At 40.4% G+C, this 25,964-nt stretch overlaps 1 protein-coding gene across 1 annotated transcript in view; it reads left to right on the forward strand.

Annotated features, from left to right (window-relative positions):
• Positions 1-25,964, forward strand: part of NCKAP5 (NCK associated protein 5) — a 380,696-nt gene that overhangs the window by 184,757 nt on the left and 169,975 nt on the right. The window contains exon 5 of the mRNA XM_063161631.1: positions 21,794-21,927. Coding sequence (XP_063017701.1) covers positions 21,794-21,927 — 134 coding nt within the window. The remainder of the gene's footprint in view (positions 1-21,793; positions 21,928-25,964) is intronic.

Consider the following 25,964-nt stretch of genomic DNA (forward strand, 5'->3'; position numbering starts at 1 on the left):
GCCATACAAATAATCTTGTAATACGTTTTTTCCATATCTTTGTACGGAAAATCTGATACCTGGTATATTGGATGATGTGGATTTATGACCTTACTCCAATTGTGAACTGAATCATTCAGGCTGAATACCTGACAATTGCTCAAGTTTCTTTATTTTATGAACCACCATCAGTAAATATTGATTGTTCACTATCAAAATGTGGAATTATTGCAAATCCATCCCTTGAAAGTTCCAGCATCACTGACCCAGGATTGTTTGGCTGTTCCTGTCACTCATGGCCTTTTATTTGATAGTCTGCATGTTCACAATTTTCTTAGTCATGTCTCTTCTGACTCATCAAGGATGACTCTTTGTAAAGGAAATTGAGATGATCAGTTCATCTGTGTACACTTCTCACTGCATTTGATGGGGACTGTGCAGGTGTCTGTAGTGACAGAGATCCCATTTTTAAAATAAGCAGCTTTCAAAGCAAATCACAAGTTTATTTCAAAACATTCTGAAGACTGAAAACCACGTTAGTCATGAAAGTATTTTTTGTATCTTTGAAGTGTATGAATTTTCACCTTTGGACACAAAACATAAGCAGGAAAAGTGTTCATTGTGAAATTTTCTTAACAGTGAACAGTGCCAGGTTAGGAAAAATATGAGAAAAATGTTGCCACACTTTAACAGTAGAGTTCTTGTAGCAGAGTGTTATTTTAGCAGAAACTAGTTTAAAAGCCTAAAATGAACCAAAAGGATATACAAGTACATTTTGAAAGCTTGAATAAGTTTAATAATTACCCAGAAAAAAAAGTTACATTTTGTATTTCATACCTTTATTTGTATCTGTGCTATACAGTTTTGTTGGTTTGTTCTTTCCATCCAAGTCCTTCAGTTCAACTCTATTTTCCATTAGTTCAGTGGCCTGTAACCTACATAAAAGAAATTGTACCACTCTGGCAATTTAGCTGCGAAGGTTAAAGTGGGATGCTGCTGCCTTTTATATCTACATGGGTTTCACTTAGGGTGGGCCCTAGGCTCTGATTTACCATGTGTCCTGCTGCGCTTTAAGTGATGCAAAGTGATTATCATGGGCTCTTCCTGGTGCCCATCCATCCCACACCTGCACCCTTTTGTTGAGAACACACCATGTTAAGTGAATGTGAACTCCCCGCTGAATAGGTTTCCACCCTCTGGTAATCCTTCTGCATTAGATTGATTTATGAATGTATCAGATTCTTTGTTAGCATGTAAACCACTAATTAATTTAAAGCTCTCTGTGGAAAAATTAAAGCCCTGGTTAAGGCTTTCAACAGGCTCAGATGGTGCTAATAATGGAAAAACAAGTTATATTAATGAGTTTTGATGCGATCAGCACAATTCTTGCTTTACAAACAGTTTTTGCAGTAAAACAGTGGAGGCTGCAAGTTTTTAAATAAAGAGTGGAAGAAATAGAAAAGGCTTAAAAAAACTAGCAGAGTCAGTAACATGTCCCATTATTATAAGGAACTGAGTCACTTCTGCTTGTTACAAGTTTCTTAAATGTGGTGGATTTAGATATATGTAACAGTCTCTTCAAAAACCATGGGAAGTGCAAACCACTCTGGTTGCCTGATTGAAACGTGAATTGTAATCAGCTTTGAGAAGATCTGCCTCTTCTCATCAAGCACTGCCAAACTGGAGCGTTCACATGGAGATGGATGTGTTGAAGTGTAGAAAAGGTCTTGACTGAAATTGCATTAAAGTCAGTTGAAAGTTTGACTGCGCTCTCATCTTTCCCAAATTGCCTGGGTGTTTGTATGCATTTTCAGTTGTTTGCTCTTTACTCCCGTTCAGGCTTTAAGCATGGGTGCTAGTTTTTGGTGAGAAGAAAGAGACCATACCCCAGCTTGATGGTGCTGTGTTGAGCTGAGTGAAATGAAGATAGAAAGCAAAATTTATTTTTTCTTTTTAAATTCCTTGTAGGAAGCTGAAAATGCACAGTTGGAGAGGCAGCCCATGACTGCAGGAAATTGTGCCTCTCCTGGGAGCTGCATTTACCCTTCCTGGTGCTCTCAGCTCTCCCAGGGCACTCAGACACCGGAGTGATGAATCCTGCCATCCCCTCCGGCCGTGGGGGAGGCTGCTGTAGCAGCAGCACCCGAGTCATTTAAAAATAGAGGATATTTAGTAATAAATGAAGTGTTAAAGATGAGGTACAAAAGGCTAAATGTTCTTTCCCACCTTCTGGGTCCTTATGTTCTAGGAAAGCATCTATCTGTGCTTTAATTAGAAAGTAGCAGAGAGAGCGCAAGTATCCGTTTTGAAATGTCTCATTGAATATGAAATATCCTAAACTAGAAAAAAGCAATCTGGCCCTTGTGCTGCCCTCTCTGTGAAGCTGTGTATTTATGCACAGAGAGCCCTGCTGTCTGGCTCCTTTTTCTCAGAAACTCCATCATACAGCCCTCATGGAAGCTCAGTGACATTAGCAGCAGCTTTAGCATCAATAATGATTATCGAAATTCTTTACAAGCCTGGTTTAATGCTCCTGGACCTCATTAGTTTTTCATACTTCATTAGGCCAGATGCCCTCATTCACAACTTTGCAGTTTTATCTTCAGTGGTTTTCAAACATAAACCCTTATGTCCTGGGTACCTTTTGTTATTTGCTTCAAATGTGCAAATATGTGGATGTGAAAAACGCCAATCACTTGTTTTTTAAAATTTTTAAAGTTTAATAGTAACAAAATGGTTATAAAAATAGTAACACAATTAGAGTAATAACAATTTGGACAAATTGAATTAAGACAATATGAGACAATAAAAACAAAGAGTTACGGACGTCCGGGTACCTTTTTCTGGGCATCACGAGCCCAAAAAAGGACACCTGTTAACCAAGGATTAACCCTTAAGAACAATAGCCCGTTGCATACTCATACACTTCATTCATGATGCATAAATTCCATTCAAACACAGGATTCTGTCTAATCAGTGTCAACTTCTTCCTTCTAATCCTAACAGCACCTTCAAGGTGGGAAGAAGTTCGTTTCTTCTGATAAGAAGGCAATAAATTCCCTGTCTCTGAAAGATTTAGGTGTCCTGTGGCTGCTATCTATCTCACTATAAACAAAGCATCTTACATAGCATATTTTCTATTTTAACAATTTTTATAACCTAAAACTGTGTTTAACACAGTGTGTAAGAAAATTAATACAGCATTGTTTTCTAACAACACATATAATATTCATTCTAGTATTTGCGAACAGCCAATCATAAAATACATGCATTTTTCACATTGATATTTAGAAATTCTGCATTTTGAAGTTATTATGAATTTAGGTATTCTCTATGATTTAAGTTGCTGACACTTTCAGCAGTCATTTTCCAACGAGAGACCGATTGCCTTTGCTAAGAACCAGCCGCTGTTCCAAGCCAGGGTCGCTCTGGGGCTGGCAGTGAGTTCGGAGCGCGGTTTGTCCCGCAGGCTCCGAGCCGGAGAGCTGGCAGTGAGCTCCGAGCGCGGTTTGTCCCGCAGGCTCCGAGCCGGAGAGCTGGCAGTGAGCTCCGAGCGCGGTTTGTCCCGCAGGCTCCGAGCTCCTGGCAGTGAGCTCCGAGCGCGGTTTGTCCCGCAGGCTCCGAGCCGGAGAGCTGGCAGTGAGCTCCGAGCGCGGTTTGTCCCGCAGGCTCCGAGCGGGAGAGCTGGCAGTGAGCTCCGAGCGCGGTTTGTCCCGCAGGCTCCGAGCGGGAGAGCTGGCAGTGAGCTCCGAGCGCGGTTTGTCCCGCAGGCTCCGAGCTCCTGGCAGTGAGCTCCGAGCGCGGTTCGTCCCGCAGGCTCCGAGCGGGAGAGCGGGCAGTGAGCTCCGAGCGCGGTTTGTCCCGCAGGCTCCGCGCGGGAGAGCTGGCAGTGAGCTCCGAGCGCGGTTTGTCCCGCAGGCTCCGAGCTCCTGGCAGTGAGCTCCGAGCGCGGTTTGTCCCGCAGGCTCCGAGCCGGAGAGCTGGCAGTGAGCTCCGAGCGCGGTTTGTCCCGCAGGCTCCGAGCGGGAGAGCTGGCAGTGAGCTCCGAGCGCGGTTTGTCCCGCAGAGCGATCCCCATGGATCGGGCCCGGCCGGGCGCTCCCCGCTGGCGCCAGCAGAGGGCGCTGCAGGCACGGGAAAGGCGCCCCCGGAATTCCCGGGATCGCCCCGTTCCAAAGGCAGCGCTGCTCTCCCTGCGCCCGCAGCGTCTCCGGAATCACCGGCACGGAAACACCAGCGCTCCAGCCAGAGAGGCAGAAATAAGCTTTTCCCCTTCAGCTGGAGCTCACCGAAGTGGTGTCTCACTCTTCAGCAAGTCAACGTAAAAAAGAAGTCAAACAGAGTTATGTAAAAATCACTGAACACGTAAAAAAAAAAAAAAACCAAAAAAAAACAAAACCAAACAAACAAAAAAAAAAAAACAACAGCAACATCAAAATGCATTTATATAAGGTCTGGAAGTAAAACAGAGGCAATGTGTAGAAAGCATGTCATGTTGGCCAAAGTGCCCTCCAGTAGAAATTGCCATTTTTAGATAACAAAGCAGGGGACGTACGGTGCGGAAAGGGCAGGGCAGTCTCAGAGCATCCATGGGTGGACGGAGTACTGGAGTGGCACTTGGCTCCAGCGTGAAGCAAATCCTGCTTTATGACTGGGAGCAGATGGATCCTGCTCCAGGCAATACCTCACTGCCTAATGGCAGTGATGTGCCCATGCACTAATAACAGTGAATTGCAGGCATTTTCATATCAAAGGTTAAGCTCTGCAATCCTGAGCTCCTCCAGGCAATGGCAGGAGTTGACTCAAGTAAGCCACACACTCACTGGATTAATATTTTTGCAAGGGTGACCTGAATAGGGCCACCAATCTGCAGGCTGAAAAGGCAGAACATTTCTGCTCTGGTTTTAGCTCATGCAAAAAAGGGATCTCAGGTAGGACTGAATTAGTCACAACATCTAAGGATGAGGAACAGGAAAGGTGAATGTGTGCACTGGGCCAACAGTTTTAATTTTATGCAAACTAGGAAGGTAAATTTATACAAATTAATAGTAGTGAAACTGCTGTGGTATACTTGGTGTTGCAACTTTGTTCTTGAAGTACCTGGGGAAATTAGTGTGTTACAAGAAGTAAAAGAAGTTGCTAGATTTTTGTTGGGCTTGGTTTGTTTGGTTTATTTTTTGGTGGCCAGTAGTTAAATTATTACTGTAGAATTAATAATACCAGCAATCGCTTCTGTAAAAGGTGTGTTTCTGTTGTTAATTTGGGAAACAGAGAGAAATCCATTAATTTATCTTCTTAAGACTTCTTTTAATATTTTTTTTAATTAAAGGTTTTTTTCCCTGCATGGGGCAGAAAAGGTTAGCAGGAAGGAGAGAAAGTTCCTGTACAAGGAAGGACAAAATTTATATAGCAAGAGTCTCTCGGTTGTGCTGCTTCTATTAATTTCCCATTTATTTAAATTCATGCAGTGTTCTTGGGGCTTGTTCTGTGAAGTCAGTGCTGGCCCTTGGAACGAGTCAGCTCAAGCAGTGCTTTAAATTGCAGTGCTTTAAATTGCATGTGAGAGTGCAAATTCCTTACTGGCAACAAGTTTTTGTTCAGCATCCAGCCCATGAGCCCCGATCCATAACTGCCCCACAGCACCAGGAGAGCAGGGTAAGGTTCTCCTGGCTTCTCAGCTCCCTCTGGGCAGTGACACAGCATAGGTATACAGAAAATAATCTGCTGAGGGTGAATAAAAGAGAGAGCAGAAACTGGGAAATACTCTTGGCCCATTTCTGTCCACTGAACACTTTACAAGTAGACAGGAAAACTATTTACAGCTCATCTGAAAGAGATTTGGACTTTATATTTTGGACAATATTCTTTGTGCCATTAAGTCCCATGAGCTTTTTTATTGTTTTTCTCTTGGCAGAGCATAATCACATCTCTCTGCAACTTCTCTCCAAGATTTAAAGGAAATATTAAAATGTAGTAAGGAAGTAATGTCTTCCTGTACTAAACCTATTTAGCTTTGTACAAATTCATATAATTTGGGCAACTGTGATTTTTCCTGTCCTTTCCCTTCCAAGTCCAGTTCTCATAAACTTTAATTCAGTTTTTGCTTTGTCAGGAATTTGCTTTTCCATACTTTCTGTTTGTTTTGGCTGCGTGTCCATTGCATTATGATAAGGCATCTTTTGATATTCCACGGGATCTTTCATAATGAAGATCTCATGACACAGTTTTTCAAGTCTGGAGCTGGTGATCAGACTTGCATGTCCTGCAAGAGGAGACTGTCTAGACTGTGGGAATGACTGTGATGTTTGGATTGTGTTATTTCCATACCGCTTGGCATGATGCACTCTCTAGTTAGTCTGGAAATTAATGATGGTGCCAGGCCTGGTGTAGGGCCTTACCTGGCTGTGAAGTGGCTTTTCTTCCTTCTCCAAACTACATGGAAAAGTTGTGCTTTCCATTAAGTACCTTGCTGTGTGACTGTAAATAACCAAGTGCTTAAAACCCTTCTTCACTACATTCATTAATGGTCATGTTCTTTAACTTTGGTACTTTGGTGTCCTACAAGGTCTGTAATTACCTTTGCCACCTAAATCCTTTATAATCCTGGAAAATATTAGATTTCTGATCCAATTTGCAAAACAGGCTTTGTTGTCACTCTTCTGCTGTTTGTTTGCCTGTGTGGGTAGTGAACTCTTTGGGGAAAAGGCAGGGTCTTCTAAATAGTGCTAGTTGATGCTTGGATCCTGGAGTGCTTGTGTGCCATGGACAGTCACAGCCCAGGGGCTTGGAATGAATAGTGAGAGGGGATTTGGCTCAGTGTGTGCTGTTCACACCACTGCCATTGTGTAATTACATCTTTATGATGCACATTGTGATTGGCATCCATGGTGACATTGCTTATTTAGAAATAATTTCTGAGTGTTGGGGAAAAATCATTATCTCTTGGGAACCTCCTCTTCCTGGTGGTAAGCATTAAAAAGTGCCCTGTGGCAGTGGCTGGCACAGTTTTCCATTTAAGAAGCTTTTTCCATGGATGTCTCTAGAGGAGCAGGTCAGAATTTCCAGGTGCTTGTTGGAAATCTTGAGTTGTGTACTTCTTCCTGATGTCGTTCTTAATTAACCACCCAAAAAGGGAAAACCTGTGATGTAGGAGATATCGTCAGAAAATACATGCACCAAGTGAGAAGTTGAAAATTATTTTTATACTACAGCCAGCCTTTGAGAGTTGCCAGCTTTCATAGTCTAAAGGCAGGTGTACAGTGCTTGTGTCTTCCATCAGTGGATAAGGGAAACCTGTTCACAAATAGGTGGGAGGAGATAAGTGGAAGTGAAGGTGTGAAGACTGCAAGTGATCTTACACACATCAGAAGGAAGAGCTTGAGAAGGAGCATGAACAGGTGAGCAGAAATACTCTAGTGAGCCACAAGAAACAAGAATATCAGCTCTGGAAATGTGTTTAATGTGTAAAGGGAGACAGGAAGGAGAAACTTGCCTTAGTTTTGCTCTCTCCATGTAGCCACTGGCTTGCAGCTCAGTGCCTGGGCAGGAGCAGGAGCAGCAGTGCTTGGTGGCATTGGTCCCCATAAACCCACAGCAGCTGAACCAAAGCCTTGTGCACCTGATTCCCAGGAACCCAGCTCTGCTTGCATGGTCATTTCCAGTGTGGGTGGTTCCTCTCAGCCCCTTTAGACAAGTTTGTTCATAATTCTCCTGTATTGAATTTGATGTCAAACTTGATGGCTTGAGTGAGTGGCTGGAGTTGTTTGTTTTGGTAATATATTGCAGGAGTCCCCAGAAGCACTGGGGAAGAGCATATTTCCTGTTCTCTAAATGTGCAGCAGAATTTATTTCTTGCCAAAACTGAAAGACTGTATAATTACAAAGAGTTTGCTAACCCACTGTTCATTGTGCCCAGTGGGCTGTTCCCAAACTGGCATGGCTGGGATTCTGGAAGCCTCTAAAGCCTCACTGGGCTGCCCTGATTCAGGGCAAAGGGGTCACTCTCCTGCTTTTAAAGTTTCTGCCCCAGTGAAAGACAAGGGAGCTATGTGTGGAAATGATCTGAAAATTCAGTGTGCTGGCCAAAAGCTACTAAAAAATTCAGAATTACTCTCCTGACTCCTGTTTCAGTCCTCTGCATGGTAGAAAATGTTCATGCAAAGTCCTTCCTGATTTTTAATTATGTGATAATGTGTTTTATTGTCCAGGAGCAGAACTTCTGCTCAGTCTAATAGCTGCTGATTATTTTCAGCTAAGTGCTGAAGGTGGAAGTGGCAGAAGAGGCTGCACTACTTGGTTCTAGTAGTTAGTTCTTTCTGTAGAAAAGGAAACCTATCTTTTCAGGACTATCAAGCTAACACTTAAAATTGTCAACACTCACTATTAAGTTGAAAAAAGCCAGATTGTTATTTTTTGTCTTAAATGAGATGTGTACATGACTATGTGCAGTTAATAGATGAGGATAAACTAGGGTTAAATCCAATAAAACAGATAATCCTGCCTAAAAAGATTAATGTGGTAATGAAGACCAGAGAAGTAAGTGTCAGAGTTTTTATATCTGGTTCTGACCTTCAGCTGTACAAGTGCATCCAGGCTACTTGTGCTAGTAATAAATGGGACTAAAGGAGTAAAGCCTCTAAAGGCTGGCACTTAGAGTTGAACTGAATTTGGTCTCTGGAAACACAAACAGAAATTCTAATGGAGCTATTACTGAAAACTGATAGTGCAAAAGTATATCAGGTGGAGAAAAAGTCTTTTAATGATTTCATTTTAATTCAGCAAATGAATTAAAAACTGCATGAAAAATTGCTTGGGTTTTGTTTTTTTCATGTTCTGCCAGGTACCAGACCTTTAAACTCAGGCTGGCCCCTGAAAGTTGAGTCAGTTCTTTTGAGTGTCTGTGTTGTCAGCACTTATAAAGATTTTGTAGTGGCAGCTTTGTTAGAAATACCACAGATGATGTGCCAGCAAACAGAAAAACCACAGCATTTCCCTACTGCCTATGGCAGTGCCTGCAGTGCTAGAGGGGTAAATATGGAAAACAGACATGTTTGTCAGAAAATGAAAGCAGTAGGACTCTGGAATCAATGCAAGCAACAGCTGAGTAAATAAGGCACCTTTTTTTGCAGTTACTTACCAACCATAAATGGGCTCTGCAAGTGGACACAGAAAAACTGTAATAAAATCTGACATGCTCATGAGGAATGCTGTAAAGAGCCTGAGGAAAAGAAATGCTGTATGGAAAGGTTGCAGCAAAGCAGTGATGCCAGAGGTGTTGAATGTGTCAGCTGAGAAAGGCAAATAGAAAAGTGTGTGTGAAAATGAAATTATTGTTTTATCCCAGATCTGTGGGGGTCTGAAGGCACTGCTGACTGCTCTGAGCTGCTCTCTGACTGGCATGGTTAAGTTCTGCTTCTCTCAGCTTCATAAATTTTCTTTAGCCTCAGATCTGTTTCAATTAACTCCTTGACATCCTGTTTACTAGCAGGAAATACGAACACATGAATGAGAAGTGCAGAAAGTGAAGAAGCCCTAACACTCCCCAGCATCAGGACAAAATACCACACACTATCCTGGCCTGTGGTAAATCCCAGAGCTCCCTGGAGCACCAGGGTTCCACTGACCAATCTGTTCAAGCCAAATAAAATTCTCAGAAGTGTGTTTTTTCCTGGTTTTATCCTGCTGCCTTAACTCCTATCTCAGGAGCACAGATCCGAGCGGGAAACGCTCGATTCAGCCCCGTGCCCGTTTGTTGTGTGAGCATTCAGTCCTTTGGCAAAAAAAGCATTCCTATCATCTAAAAGCCACCTTGGGCAGGGGCAGAGGAGGCACTGCAGATAAGCAGGGGGCATTTGGGACGTGGCTGTGTCCCTGCTGGGGGTTACTGTCACCCTGGCTGGGTGGGCTGGCATTGTGATGCTGCTCCATCTTCTGCTGCATCCCAGGTTACTTCAGAGCCCTGGGGGCTCAGCTAAGCCTGGCCTTGTTCCTGTGCTGAGTCTCAGGCAATTCTCTGCTGCCTGGAGAGCCTGGTGGCCTCCTGCTGACCGTCAGGAGGGGTCAGTCTGGGGCAGGGACCTTGGCTGCAGGGAGTGGAGCAGGAAATCCTGCATTGCTTCATGTGGATTCCAAAGGTTAAAATCCAGCCCAGGTGTGCAAGTGTAGCACACATCACCTTTCTTTGACTTTTTTACCTGTCCCTTCTTCTTCTGCCCTTTCACAAATTGTGTTTTATTTCTGCTGGGCACTATTCTGTGGGGCAATTGAGAGATGTTTTAAAAGATTTTATTCCATTATCAGTCTTGATGAAGGGTGAGACATAAGAGGTGTAAAACTCAATGCCATTCCATCAGAAGCCAACCTATTTCCTGATTACAGTACATGATAAATGTTTTTCAGCCTATTAGCCTTTGCCACACAATGCTGCTATTACTTCTAACACGAATTGCCTATATTTTGACCTCACATGGTCCCGCTACAATGCATCTTTCAGTTTTAATTCTCTCAAATATCTAGTATTTTTCCAAAGCTGTATTTGAAACTTGTTGAAAATTGTTTCTAGTTCCATCTCTATAATGTCATCTCTGTTCCATGACCTTCCTAAATCAGCTTCCACTGACTTAGGAAGAACTTCTTAAAAGAACTTGCAAGATCTTTTAAATGGACAGGCATCCATGTTTGAGAAATCAAACTCCAGCCTGACAATGAATTCATAGTCTTCAATGCATTTCTCTTCCCCCACTCTGTCTGGTCTTCATAGCCATTTGCAAGTATGCAAAAAATACTGCTCTGTGGTAATGTTTACATGGTGGCTTATCAAAATAAACCTGGTTAAAAGGAATTTAAATAAGTCTTCTGAGTCTGAGCTTTCCACTGTTTGCCACGGTTCATGGAACGATCTTCTATAGACAGTCCAAACAATGAAGACATGTTTAAAAACACTTTTGTAAATCTTTCTTAGCTGGTTTTCAGACCTCAAGGATTCTCTTCACTCCTTCCTGAAGTCTGTGTCTAGGCTGAAATTTCACCCAAACTGACAGCAAATACCTCTTACTTAGCTAGAAAAGAAACCAGTGCCACATCAAAAATTAAATGTAACCTCAGCAAGTGCAAGTGTAGAAATTACCCTAAATCATGTGGCCTGAGGCTCATCTCGTGCACCTACACAGAGCACAGCTGTTGCTGTAGGTCACAAAAAGTGCAGAGAACTTGTACTTGGGAGAACTTCACACAAATCTTCTGGCCCTCGCTGCAAGACTTCTGATCCAAGAGGGAGTTTCTGCCTGCCAAATATAGAGTCCCATGAGATCAGGCATATTCTTGAACTTGGATCCTTCTTGGATCATTTATTTCTTATCTTGGGTTAATTTATTTCTTATCTTTGTGAGTGGGGAGTTCATTCCATGGCCTGTTTGTTCAAATAAATCCACTAGAAAGTGGCTGGGAAGCCTGCAGTCTGTCACCAGCAGAAAATTCGGCTCTGAACTCAGTCTGTGAGCATTTAGATGTGCAAATGCAGGCTATACCTGTGTTATAGTTCATGTTTTGGTGCCAGTTTTATTTATTCACAGATTCAGTTTTGTTCTTAGGACAAACTCAAGTTCCAAAACCTCAGTTCTATTTTTGTGAGCTGGAGCATTTGTTTTGCCAGACAACATTTTACCTTCTGTTTTCTATGTTGCTACGTTGATATCCCTTCAGGAAATGTTTGAGAATTGCAGATCTGATAGAAAATTGTAGGAGAATCAAACAACTGACACTGAATCAAACAACTGACACTTTGCTGGCCCAGGTGGGTTAGCTCTTGCAACTTGCTCTCTGCACACCTTTGTGCTGTTTTATGGTTCAAACACCATTATTATAAAATTTCTGGAGTCAAACAAGTGGGAAACATAAACAGAGACTGGGGATTTTTGCTTGTTTACAGCTGAAATAGACAAGGCTCTTTGTAAACATATATATAACATTGGTTCAGATAAGAAGATATTGTATATATCTGGTATAAAAAAAAACCTAAACAACTTTATGCCTATTTAGAAATCTTAAAGTAATGCAAGAAACCTTACAAAAAAACCCATGTAGCAAAGGGCTTGAAATCATAATTACCCACTGTACTCTAAGATGTTTCAGGAATTTTGTTTTTCCTTAGCAGTGCCACTCTTTCTAATTTTGTTATTGACAGGGTTTTTTACTTCACACTTTTGAGTACTAGATGTTCATATGGATTATATCTATCTTAATACAGTTTGCAATTTTTTATTTGAACTTGAAAAATATTTCATTATGTTTAATTTAGAGGAATGAGATTTCTTTAATTGCTGTGTGTAGAAGCTATTAAAAGCTCAATTGCATTTGCAAATTCATTTTTAAAAGTTTTATCATTTAAAGATTACTAATTAAAAAAAATAATAATGACCTGACAATGTGGGACTTCAACTTTACTAATAATATTCTCTCTACACCCTTCAAACTGTAAGAAAATAATGTTTAAAATGGAGACATGAATTATGCTAAGAACTGAGGCAAATCTTCGAAATTGGGATAGCAATTGTGAATTTGAGTAAATAGCAATAGTTTTATTAGGGAGACAAGATTTTTGAAACATGTATTATATTTTTAATATGTAATAATATATATAATAAATATGTAGCATGTATATAATAGATAAATATATATTTATTATATATTTATATACACTTATATAAATATGAATGTATATAAATATATAATAAATATACATAAATAAATATATAATACATATAATACATATGTAATATCTATAATACTATATATTATAGATATTGCATATAATACTCATATATATATATATATATATAATATGTATTATGATTATATGTATTACTTGACTCCATTCAGCACAGCAAATATGACTGAGCTGAGCTTTAAGGAGCTGAGGGAGTGATGGCTGCTGCGTGCAGGTGTTCCAGCTGTGTGGAGCCCACCTGTGCCCCTGCTGCTGCCAGGGGCTGTGTCTGCACCTGTGTCCCCAGGACACAGAGCTCACTTCACTGCTAATTCCTCAAAGACTTTGAGGGGCATTTTTTGCTATTTAATCTCTTTTCCCAGGATGACTCTGATATTTGGTGGCCTGTCATTGTGTGTTTCACAGAATTCAGGAGCTGCTGGGCAGTCAGAGCTCACTTTTGGAGCAGTGGATGCTCACCACAGCTCCTGGAGGGGATGGGCAGGCAGTGGTGCTCACTATCCAGCTCTCAGCCAAAAGGTTTTATGAGCTATTTAATTTTTTTTTTCCCTTGTAAAATAAATGTTATCACAACTCCAGCTATATATACAGTACTGCTGGGGTAATAGCCTGCCTAATTCAGATTAATTGTAGGCTTGCAATGATAAAGGAGCTTCAGCACAGCAGTTATTCTGTCGCACAGATGCAATTAAAACCATATCAATGCAGTATAAATAATGCTAAATTAAGTTGCTGTCCCTCCACATGGTGGCAATTTTGAGCTAGTGCACAATGAAATCTAGCATCTTATTTTGTTCAGGAGGAATAACTACACCAAGAAACAGTTTCTAATTTCCTTGAATGGCTCTGGAGCAGATCTATCACCCAACAGTATGAAGTGTGTAAACTTCTGTCACCAAAATATCACTAATAATAATGATAATGAGCATTTCCTGCTTTGTTGTTCATTGTAGAGGTAAGAAAAGCTGGAGGTTTACATCTGAAAGTCATGGGATACCTGTGTTAGTCTGAGATGAAGCTAAAAAGACAGATGTGCTAGCATATAGAAATTTCATTGTGGAAAATGCATGATTTGCTTCAAATTATTTAATTTTAGCTGGTTTTAAGGCATTTTTAGAAAATTCTGAAACAAATTATTTAATGTCAGTTAGATTTCCCTCTGGTTTTTTTTGGGCAGCCTGTCACTTTTGGAGCAGAGCTCTATTCTCAGGAGCCATCATTTTTCCTTATTGGTATGAAAAAGCTAGAAGATACCAGCCTAAAATTAGGATACTGCTTTTTACACTATTTATATCTTACTGTTGCAAAGCTGTAGCAGGAATAAGTTGAAGGAAAATGGTTACATCATAAAATAATTGGGGAAAAAAAAGTAGAGATTTAAATATAAACCAAGGCAATGTCTTCCTTATCTTCTGTAGTACAAATCTGTCAGGTGAAAGGTGAAATGAAAAAAATTCATTTTGATTGCAAAGCAGGCACAGAACCTCACCATTAACTTTCTTATTTTGAAGAGATGTGAAAGTAAAGCTACCTCTCCTTCCATGAACCCTCCAAGTGTTTGTGTTATTGCTGTTTTCACTTCAGTGCTTCACTGTGCTTTAAATACACCTGTAACTTCATCCCTGGGAAGGCTTTGGATGTTTCAGTGTATTTGTCAGTATTCCCAGTGTAGCTGAAAAAGGTAATGAGGGACAAAGGCGTATTAACAGCCACTGTTGGAAAGTCCTGCCTTCAATAGCTGATTAATTTAATCAGTCTTTCTTCAGTAAAATAATTCAGCTTTAAGCAGCCTGTAAAAGTTGTAATGAGCACAATAAGCAGTGCACTTCTTTTCTCCCCATTCTATGGGGGAATGTTTTTTCATGCTGACAAAGTCCACTACAAGGAATGCTGCAATGTTCTGCAAAGTTGTTTGTCAGTGCCTGGGTTTATTTTTGCAGAGAAGTATTGATTGCAGAATGAGAAACATTTGGTTTAACAGGGATCGATGAGTGGCAAACAAAGGACACTGAAGTTTGACTCATTTCAATTTGAACAAAAATACAGTACCCAGTGCAATTCGTGATGAAATAAAAAATGGCCCACGCTCTCTGGTTTTTAATCACATTTCTTTCCTGTCATTTGTGAGTGAGATATGTTCAGATAAGGGACTGTGATATCCTGTGTGCTGGATTTGGGGCCAGGTTGCATGTGAGGATTTTGTGGGGAGAGCACTGGGCTTTGCAGGAGGGGGACAAGCAGGTGCACCTGCCTCTGGAGAGAGGGAAAATGTCACCAAAGGGATTCCACCCACCTTCTGGGTGAGAGAGATGAGGGAGAACCACCTTGATCTGTTTCATTTGCAAGCCCAAACACAAGCTCTTACAAAATACCCATATCACAGGGAACACTTGTACTTCCCTTTCCCAGCAGCTTGGGCCATGAGCAGCTGGGACTCAGGTGTATTTTGTGGCACTTGAACAAATACCATTTCATCACCAGGCATTTTGTTGGGAGAATTAAAGATTCATTGCATCAGAATGAACGAGTTACTTTGTTAAACCAACTGGGAGACCAAGTTGTGAATCCCAGTTTCTATTTCAATTAATATTTCATAATTGATTATTGAAAAATGGAACTGCTTCACCATCCCTCTCTCATCTCTTGTCCCAGGCTGTTCTATGGCTGCTGCCTGCAGGGCATACAAAGGTGAAAAATAGTGGGCTTGAATACTTTGAATATGCACATTTATTCATAAGAGTATTGGGCATTGACTTTGCTAGAAAACCTAATTTTAGTGTGCCTCTAGTAACTGCTATTTGTTTGCTTCATTCAGTTGTCTTTGTTGTCTTCTCTGTGTCTACATTCTCTCTGGCTCATGGGATGTTGTGTTGTAAACCAGGCTCTGAGTCTGTTAAATTCTGACTTTTATGGCAAGGTATCAGAGGAACAGCATCAGAAAATGCCTTAAAAATAAATACATAAAAACTCAGTTTGGGTTTGCAATGGCTTTATTGTACTTCAAACTCTAAACCAAAAGTATTTTAACCTTTTCTTCCCACCATTTAAATTCATTGCAAAGTATCTGTTTGAAATCAATATTAATTACAAAGAAATTGTGACCCTCTTTAGCAAATGCTTTAAAGTAGTTCTTAAAAATTTAATGTGAAGGTTATTTGCCTGATTTTGGGCAACATTAAGCCTGTGCTAAATATTGTCATGTAGACTTTTTTTGACAGAATATTGGTCCCATGTTTGCATAATTAGCAGTACCATAGTAAACCTTTTCTTATGATGCACAGGAGAAGCAAAGAACAAATTTGAGACTAGAGGATTTTTATTTCTACTTAATCAGTAGCTCTTTCCCCTACTTAAAATATAATCTTAATGATGAGATTTCATGTGTGTCCCTTTAAGACATTTTTGATATTTGAACTAATAAGTCAGGTTATATCTAGCTGTTCTGAAGAGCTGCTGTTCATAAGAGCCAAGGATAAGCTAAACAGAAGGAGGAGGGAGCAGTTCCTAATGGAAGCGTTGGGCTGTCCCTGATGGATAACAATGCCCTGTACAGCCTGCATGGTGTGTGTGCTGCCCCACACCTCTAATTCTTCACTTGCAGTCATCTTGACACACAGACACATTTTTCTTTAACATATAGATAAAAGTATTGATTGTGATAGTATGATTTTTTATGTGAAAGATAAATTAACAAGTTAAAAAAGAAAATGCTCTGATGTGGTAGGCTGACCTCAGCCTTGGGTCATCTTTGCTTTTGCTTCCCAGCTTCAGCAGGACATGGGGTACAAAAAATTACAATAAAGTTTGTACACCAAGATAAAGATGAGGGGATGGAGAGCTTTGGAATGAGAAATCTGCTTGAGTAGCTGAAATGCTTGACTCTAATGAGGAGAAATCGCCAAGTACTTCTCTGAGAAGTATTTTCATGAGGTCCTTTCATCCTGATGAGACATTTGATGAATTTACCTGCAGTAACAGGTAAAGGAGGTAAAACTCCAAGTCCCTGACATGGAAGGCTTTAGTGTCATCCATGCCTAGGTTTAAAGTTAATAATGAAATAGCCCTGAAATGAAAAAGAGGTAAGACATTGGCATTTCTGTGCCAAACCCTGCTGTGCCACACATTCCCTCTGTGTGCTGGTGCCAGGCTGTGCAGAAGCAAAGGAACTGTTGTGCATCCTTCACCTCACAGCACCATGGGCATGTCTGCCTTCCTGGCTGCCACCTGCCCCATCCACACTCACACTTCCTCACATTTGCACTTCGGTAAAATGTGGAAGAACTGGGTGCTGACATTTGTGGCACTTCCCAGGGTAATTAAGGGAGACACAAATGAGCTCCTCTTGGCAGACACTTGTGTGGCTGCACAGGGTTAGTCCTGAGACTGTGAGCACAGCTATTAACCAGTAACTCTGAGAATCAATGGTGCCTCTTGGTCTCTTCATGGAGTGCTGAGGAACAAATCACATTTTTCTGTCAAACACACGCATTCCTTCCAATCTAGTTATAAATAGTTTCCGTGCGTTTTGTTTTGATCGCAAGTAGCTCAGATTGGATTCCTTCCTTAACTTTTAGAAGATGACTTAACATGAGGTGCATGTCCCTGCCTGGGTGAGGAATGAAACATTTTGACACGAACATTTCCACAGCTACACAAGAAGGAGCTTGCTGAAGTGCAGGCTCTGGCTCAGGAGCATAATGAGCAGCCCCTGAAACTTTGTTCCCTGTTAAAATATTCCGGTACTTGCAGGAAAGTATCAGTGGAGTTTGCTAACACTGTCTTTCACTCCAGTTTGTTCACATGAATTTTTTGCCTGTTTGGAAAGTTATCAGGAATTTGTCTGGGTGGTGTGATGAAAGTCAGCCTCTCTGGGGAGGCTGAAAAGGGGAAGCAAGAATCAAGTAAAGGTTATGCTTCTAAGAAGGGAAGGGTACAGCTGTGCTGCAGAAGGCAAGGAGGGGAAGCAGGGGAAAATACTTTGAGCAGAGCTTGTGGAGAGAAAAATCTGCAATTAAAGAGGAATAGGCAAGTGGGAATACATAACTTCATTGGAAGATGGCAATGATTTTTCTAGTGTTAAAACCAACTGAAACATTTCACATGACACTTTTTTATTCAACCTTTTATTCACATAGCATGCTAATTCTATTCCTTTCTATTAAACTTATGTTCACTATAAAACTTTTAACCAGTTCTGTTTATTTCTTCTCACACACCTTTTTTTTTGCACAGGAATAAAGAGGGGTTAGCACAGAGGAGCCTATAAAGTGCATTATGTCAGCACAAAATTCCTGCAAAGTTCAGGGATATTTTTTCTTCTTCCAGGAGACAAAAAAAATCTAAAAAATCTCTTTTTAATCCTGGCCTTTCTGTATGTTAGGCTCACTTCTCTCTTCTGACACTTCATTATGGATTTTCTGAGTTTGAATAAAAATCTAGTTCTCTTTTCTGGTGGATAAGGTCACTACTGCTGGGAGCTACTTTCTGTGTGTAGTATATACTTCAGTGTTTTCTGTCCTGCAGACTGAAAACTTCCCAAATGTGGGTGGTCTCTTGCACCTTTTTCTCCCCACTTCACAGTATTTACTGTCTGTGATCTGGCTGAAAGCAGATCTGCTTTCTGCCTGCAAGAAATGGCAGAAGCGCTGCAGGGTTGCCAATAAATTCCTGTGAAGAATCCTGGCAGTGAGGGCTGATGGTGTTGTTGCTGTGCAGATGTCCTGTGGGCAAGTCTTGGCCCCATTCATGCAGGAGGGTTTTGGTAGCTAGGAAGAGAACTCAGAATTCCAGGGCCGTAGGTCAGTGCTGTTGTTTCTGGTCTCGCAGCCTTGTGAATGGTTTGTTGTTCATCCTAAGCCTGAAAGGAGCAGGAGTTCTGTACAGCAACAGTACGTGCTCATGTAACTAATAATGTGTTGTAATTCTTGCCCATGAGGTGGCTGAATTGGAACTGGACTCATTTCAGAATTTCCTAATGTTTAGGAATTTCATTCCTGAAATGTTATTGTTCTTGTAATTCACGTGTGTTGCTCGTTTAAGAGTACTTTTCTAAAGGTAATTCCTAAGTTCTTTCTTTTTAAGAAAAAAGTCCCCATGTGGATTTGCTGATCTCTCTGTGTAGGATGTGTGTTATCACTCAGCCTTCCCCATGTGAATAGGAGTAAATGGCAGCAACAGCATTCTCTGACCTATCAACAAGAGGTAAATGAAACTTAGAAACAGCTTGTACAGCTCTTTGACCTGTAGGGAGAAGTTTGGGTTTGTGAATCTGTGCTGTCTATGCAGTTCTCTTCCAGAAGGTGAGAGTTTGTGATGAGCAGGAGCGTGGCTGTAGGTACAGCACAGACCTTCTGCAGGACAGGCAGTGGAGCTGTGAGCAGCCTGCAGAACACCTTGACAGTGAGATGGAGAAGAGGAGACTCATCTTCTTTTTAGAGTGTCGCTTTTTGTCTGCCCTGCCTGTGGAGATCTGACTTTGTACATCATGTGGGAAGATTCATTTGGGGACCAGAGCATGGTCAGAGTAGCAGACATGCAGAGGTAGCTGCTGTGTAGGTACACACTTTGTGGTAATTGGGAGTGGGGCTGGCCCAGCCTCATCTGTAAGCCATGTAAAACATGGTTTTACAGCTGTGAAAAGCAGGAGAACAGCACTGACAGCAATGACCCATGGAGTGCCCAGGGGCACTGACCAACCACCAGAGGGAACAGAGGGCACACAGGTGCAGGGCATCAACAGGAGGGGTATAAAAGGTTGGGCTAAAGAACAAGAAGGGCAGATGCTTGAAACTTTCTGATGTGGTATGGTGTTATTCTGTTTGGGTGAATGCTTAAAGCCTTCTGAAACTGTATGATGATGCTCTGTGTATTGTGGCTGTCTTGGCTGTGGCCTGTGCTGTGACATTGCTGTATCAGAATAAGATCATTGTGGCTGTTGTGATGCTGGCTAAGCTTGAAGGCATGGCTGAATCTGTGGTTTGCAGTCCATTGCTGTAGTTTAGCATTACTGTGTCAGGTTTCTCAGGCACAGCCTTGGGTCAGCTTGGACACTCACATGTTCATAGTAGCACCTGAGTTTCCTCCAAGGTGGCTTCTCAGTTCCTGTAGGAGCAGCTACATATTTGGTTTTAAGCACAGTTCCTGTAGACACCAGTATCTTCTGAAAGCTTTCCTTAACTCCTAGGTGGTAGTTATAGATTTTTTTTATGTCATTTTCCTTGTTACCCACTGACTTGGGTGGTCCTAGATGCCCCTTTAAAAGCAGTGAAACTTCCCTGCAAGAGAAGATGCTGACAGCATTCAGCAAGAGCTCCTGGAGCAGGATCATTTTGAAGTTGGCATTGATGGGATCTAAGCTGGAGCAATACTGACTGCTGTGAATATTCCTCCCATATCATTAACCTGAGTTATCCTCTGTGAGCCAAGTGCTGTCTTCTGCCTGGTGCTGAACTCTCTGCAGAAAGTGAGGATTACTCAGCACCTGGCAGGACATGGCTATGTAACACTAAGGACAGTGATTAGCTAATTCAGTTAGAACAATGTATTTATTTGCCAGTAATTTGTTTCTTCTTGTGCAGTTTTCCATTTTCCAGGCATTACATATGGCCAACCAGACAGAACCACTCTGTTCTCTGAGTAATTTCCCCTATTTTTTCACAAGCATATAGATATTTCATTTAAACCTTTGCAGCCTCCCTTTGTGGCATCTGCTTATTTATCACTGTCTTTAAGATCCGTTTTCCACTTGGCAATGTTCATATTTTTGGTCCCCTGGTTGCTGCTATTGTAAATTATTATCCAGTAAGATTTATAGCTGTGAGATTTGTACAAATAGCCTGTCTCCCCCATTTAATGGCTTATCTCTAAGTTACCTCTGTTATTTACTAATGAAACTGTACGGATAATTTTTATATAGGTTTTTGCAGGTATGCCATGAAAATTTAGGTCAGACATGGAATTACATCAGGCTGTCTGACAGGCTGCAAATCTCCCTGCACCACAGGCACAAAGCAGATGGGTGGGGAACCCACTGTAGCTTTACAGTGACCTAAGCTGTTCCTAGGCATGGGAACCCCATCACTGACAGAGAATAATGTAGTGCCACGTGAAATCCTTGGGGGTTTTATTGATTTGGTTTCTCAATTTAAATTCACAAGGAGGAAATTTAATTTCACTTCATTTCCGTTTAACAGGGGTCACATGGAAAAGTCTGTAAATACATTTTTTTTAATTGCAGTAACATTTTAATAATTTTAGGTTAATTTTTCTGCTCCTCTTAAATCATATTTAGCCACTATTGAAATAAGATTTTAAAATCTTTAGGTGACTTTGGTATTATTTTTTTGGGTTTTTTGTGTTTGTGTTTTTTGTTGTTGTTGATTTATGGTGTTTTTTTTATTGTTGTTGCTGTTTTTTTTTTTTTTTAAAGGGTTAGGCAATGACATATATAGATTTAGGATGGTGTGAGTTGGGTTTTTGGGTCCTATGTTTTAAGAATTAGCAAAACCCATGTGCTAGTTGCCTTTAATGACACTTTCATTGCTCTTTTATTGGTTTATTTTATACTCAGATTTAAAAAACATATTCATTATCACAGTATTTCACTAAGTAAATTCAAATAAACTCTGTTCTGCTGATAGGGATCCTCCTCCCAGCCAAAACAAGAAAAGCAGTGGCTGTAGAATTTTCTCCTTGTGAGGTTGAAACATTCAGGGATGGGTGACAAGTTGACTCTTGATTTGTTTCATTTTTCCCATGTCTGCATTCAAGCAAGATGGGTCACAGATCTCAAATATAATTTTTTGTATTTATTTTGAACAGAGGTAAAGGAGAAGCACTTTGAAGGAGAGGGTGGTTGGTTGTTTTTCCATTCCCTGGCATCCATCAGTGAGCTGAGGAAGGGTAGCTCAGTTTGGTGGGATAGTCTGAAAAATTCTTCTCTCTGTAACATTGCTGTGCAATAAAGATGGCACTGGATTCATAGGGTGATTGTTTTGATTTTATGATGATTTTTCCCAAATTAAATCTCATTTTTTTTCCTAAAAGTGTAGTTTGTGTAAAATTAATGAATGAATTTTTATGGCATTTCAGCGTGAGAAGCTGATACATGAGTTGGAGGAAGAAAGACATTTGAGACTCGAGAGTGAGAAAAGGCTGCGGGAGGTGACGCTGGAGTCGGAGCGGAGCAGAGCCCAGATGCGGGGGCTGCAGGAGCAGTTTTCCAGGTATGTACTACAGTAAACCCATCCAAAATATTGCAGAAACATCCTTTGGTGCAGGTGGTTTCTGCTTTTCTATGGCAGAAACATCCTTTGGTGCAGGTGTTTTCTGCTTTTCTATGGCAGAAACATCCTTTGTCCAGACCTGTTGATAACTCAAATGGATCTAATCTAAGGCAAAACCTGCTCTCCCTGGGAAATTCCATAAACACCACAGGCTCTTGGCTAAATGGTTGTTGGGATACTTAAAAGGTTTATGCCCTCATTTTATGGGGTGGTGAAAATTTTCATTTCTAGGGATTTTGTGTTTGCTGGAATTCCCAATAATTTTCTAAGTGTAGGTGTTCACTTCTCAAGAAGTGCATGCCACGGGTAAGTCAGTTTGTCCTGTAAGCAAGAATGGGTTTGATCAATCTGAATAAAGAGAGGAAGAAAAAGAGAAGCCTTTGGGCAAGCTCATCCTGCTTGGACCTGCTTCAGATCTTTTCCTGCATTTCCTGGGCCAAAGCTTTGGGCTAGAGCAGAGCTCCATTTACAAGAGAACCAGCTTAGAACAGAGATTAACACAAACCATTCGTATGATAATAGTAAGGATTTGAGTTATTTGTTGTTTTCTTGATGCATGATGAGTTCTTGTAGAGCAAACAGATTTTTTTTCATTGTTTTTGTCATGTGCACAGAAACAAAACAATCCAAAAAATCAAAAGAAATAATGGAATTTCATGTATATTTTCCATCAAGGCTGAATATTAACTCCTTCCCTTAGCACTGAATTTTTAAAAGCTCAAGTTCAGTTTAATAAGTTGAAAAAAACCTGGAGGGGTTTTTTTTTATTATTGGTTAGGTTTCCTGGGGGTTTTAGAGTTTTCTGCTTTGGGCATTTTTTGTGGTTTTTCCCTTATTTCCTTGGTGTTTGCCATGCTGCTCCTCTGATTTGAATCTGGGTTTCTAGGCAACACTGCAAAAACTATTGACAGCGTTAATAAAATTTGTTCTCCTCTGTTACTTTGTGTTTGGAAAAATTTGCATTAATTCTCTGCAGAATTCAACAAAACTATTTCAAAAATCCTTAAGTGTTCAGTTAATTCTGAAATCTCCATTAAAAATGCTAAGGATATTTCTTTTTTAGTTTTCTGTTGTTCCTCTTCATTGATCCTCGGTTTCAATTTTACTTATTCTGATGAGACTCCTGGAGTAATATACACTAAATAAATCCACCCCATGTGTATTCCTGGTTAGAATATTTTGCTCTCTAGTATATTAATCTTTGTTTAAGGAAGAATTTCCTGAGGTCCTGATTTTAGAACAGTATTATTGCTGCAATAGCTAGAAACCTGTGAAATTAACTTTGAAGGTGATGGAGCCATGGTTAAGAAAAAAGAAGGGGTGAGGGGGAGCCAGTCTCCAGAGTGATGCTCCCAGTACCTTCATAAAATTTTAACTGATGCATATTCAGATCTTTTCAAGAGAGCTCTTCATTATTCCTGTGGAACTGCTGTAGTCTGATTCATTTCTACCGTGTTTCTGAAAAGAAAAACTATTTTATTAGTCAGGATCCCTGAAGTCCACTATCTTCAAATTAATCCATTTTTTTTCTTTCACTTCTATTTGCAGTTGAGCGTGCTCGGGTCTATCGAGAAGCAGAGGGACACAAGTTCTTTGAATTAAAGTTGTTTGTCTCTTTATGTCTGTCCCTCTGATTTAGATAAAGGTGAAGGCCCTCTAAATCAGCATTATGTTCTTTTTAAGGCTGTCTGCACATTGGCTAAACTGTTTGAAGGCAAACTTAAATATCATTTTTCATTAATGGCAGCTTGGTTATCCATGTTATTCCAGTGAGGAAAACTCCTGCTGGCCCCATCAGGCTGTGGCTTTATTTTGCTGTAGGCCAGATACTAGGAAGAGAATATGTCACTTTAAATATTTTGTTTTATTTTACGTCATATTATTATGATTAATATTAGGGGTTATTTTTGCTGATTTTTAGTAGAATATTAAGATATTTGCTTACACAAACAGACTTTCTCTCTAAATGATTGTATTTTTTCTTATCCTGTTTGAACAAACAATGGAACTGGAAGCTGGATAATCTCGTGCTGCCTAAAGATTCTATATTGTTTGAAGGATTTGCAACCTTTGCTTAATTTGAGCACAATTAAACAGGACAAGACAAATGATGATGGGAGGAAATGTTAAAACCAAGTGAAGAAGATGACTAGAGAATAATATTTTGGGCTCAATATTTTGTTCTATCTTTCAGATGTGGACAGATCAATGTAAGAGCATATACTACAGCATAAATCTTTTAAGTATGTGTGATTCCTGAACTGAGAGGATTTACCTAGACATTTCTACATATATTTCTTTACATTTCAAACTATTTTCTTTGCATGTTGGAAAGAATGAAATATAATAGTTGGTGGTAATCTGAAAGTTGACCTTTATAATCAGGAGAGCAATGCTCCTTATTCCTAAATGAAATTGTGGGGAAACTTTAATCTGTCATGTAAGCATATGGTTTGAGATGGAGGACTTCAGAAGGTGAGGGGTTTCTTATGGAATGAAGTTTCTGTTGTTACCAAGTAAGCAATATTTCAGCCTAGTAGTCTGAAATAAATCGAAGTTCTCTTTCTTAACACCTGCATAAATCTGCCAGAGCCTTAATGTGACACAGTAGTTAGTTTGATAAATAGGTGATACCTGCTGAAAGAGCTTTTAAACTGAAGTTTCTTTTCCAGAATTGTAACATGTTTCCATGTAGTTTTAAATCTGCGTTTTAATTTTATTAGAGATGAAATATGTTTGAGGTGTGGAGAAACCTTGCAGGAAAAATATTTAATGCTCAAGTTGGGTTTTATGCTGTAGTTGGATGCTGTTATCTTCACATTGCCTTGGTATAATCTCACCTTGAGTTGAAATGCTTTCTTTTCTTTCTTAAACCCCCTGAGATCTGTTGCTTCGCTGCAGCTGTTAAATTCCATAAGGTTCTTTTTGACATGGCATTGTACAGCTGCACAGTTCTCAAATGTACAGAGACCTCCCCTACAAAAAGAAATCAGCCCTGTTTCTTCCAAGACAGTACCATGAACTCTGAGTTTCCTATTTTTGTTGTACACTGTCTCATTTACCTCCTTGCTGTTGGTTTCAGCTGTGCTTTTCCTGCTTTCAGCATTTTCCTGCAGCAGTAGGAACAGAAATGCAGCAGCTCTGCCCACAGCAGTAGGTGTGATTTATGGTGTCATTGTAAAAAGCACACTAATAGACACAATATAAATTGATTGCATTTCCCTGCTGTACATCAGTAAGCAATAGAACTTGTTGTCTGTGGAATGCATGCAGTTCAGGTGACTAAACTGTGATTAAATGTTAAAGCAGTAAAAGAAGTCGCTTTACTTAAGTTACTTTGATCACTGTTTTGGTCTGAATGAAACAAGTTCAATAAACACTATTATAAAGTGTATCTGGAAACAGTAATTGAAGACCCCATTATCAAATCTTAAAATCCCTTTTGGGTAAATTTCAAAAACTATTTCAGTTAAAGTTGTGTTGTTTGTTGGTACCAATGTCTGTGACTGGAAGATTGCCTCAGGCCTTTAGATGTTATTGGAAAAGTAGGAAATGGTCCTTTTTTGATCTGCCAGGGCCCTGTGAATGGGATGAGTCCAATTCTCATTGAACTGTATATTCCTCTCCCTTTAGTATTGACTGTAGGGTTAAGCCTGTTGCTTCTGACAAGGGAAAAAATGACTGCTACAACACTTGGCATAAAAGAACAGAATGGTTGTAGGTTTAGGCACATCCTTCATGTATTTTCCAATTATTGTAATTCCCCTAGCTCCACTCTGTCTTGTCAACAGGTGAGTGGGAATGATAACTGTTATCCTTGCAGCTGTGATAAGGAGATTTTTATGCATTGCATCAGCATGTTGATGTGGAGTCATCACATTGTAATTTCCAAGATCTGCTCAATCTGGAGGTCACACCTGCTTTCACCTCACTGCCATGGCTGGTAACCCACAGCCAACTGAGGCCATGTCTGGGAA

This window comes from Melospiza melodia, chromosome 8 (assembly GCF_035770615.1).
Source record: "Melospiza melodia melodia isolate bMelMel2 chromosome 8, bMelMel2.pri, whole genome shotgun sequence".
NCBI classification, from domain to species: Eukaryota; Metazoa; Chordata; class Aves; order Passeriformes; family Passerellidae; genus Melospiza; species Melospiza melodia.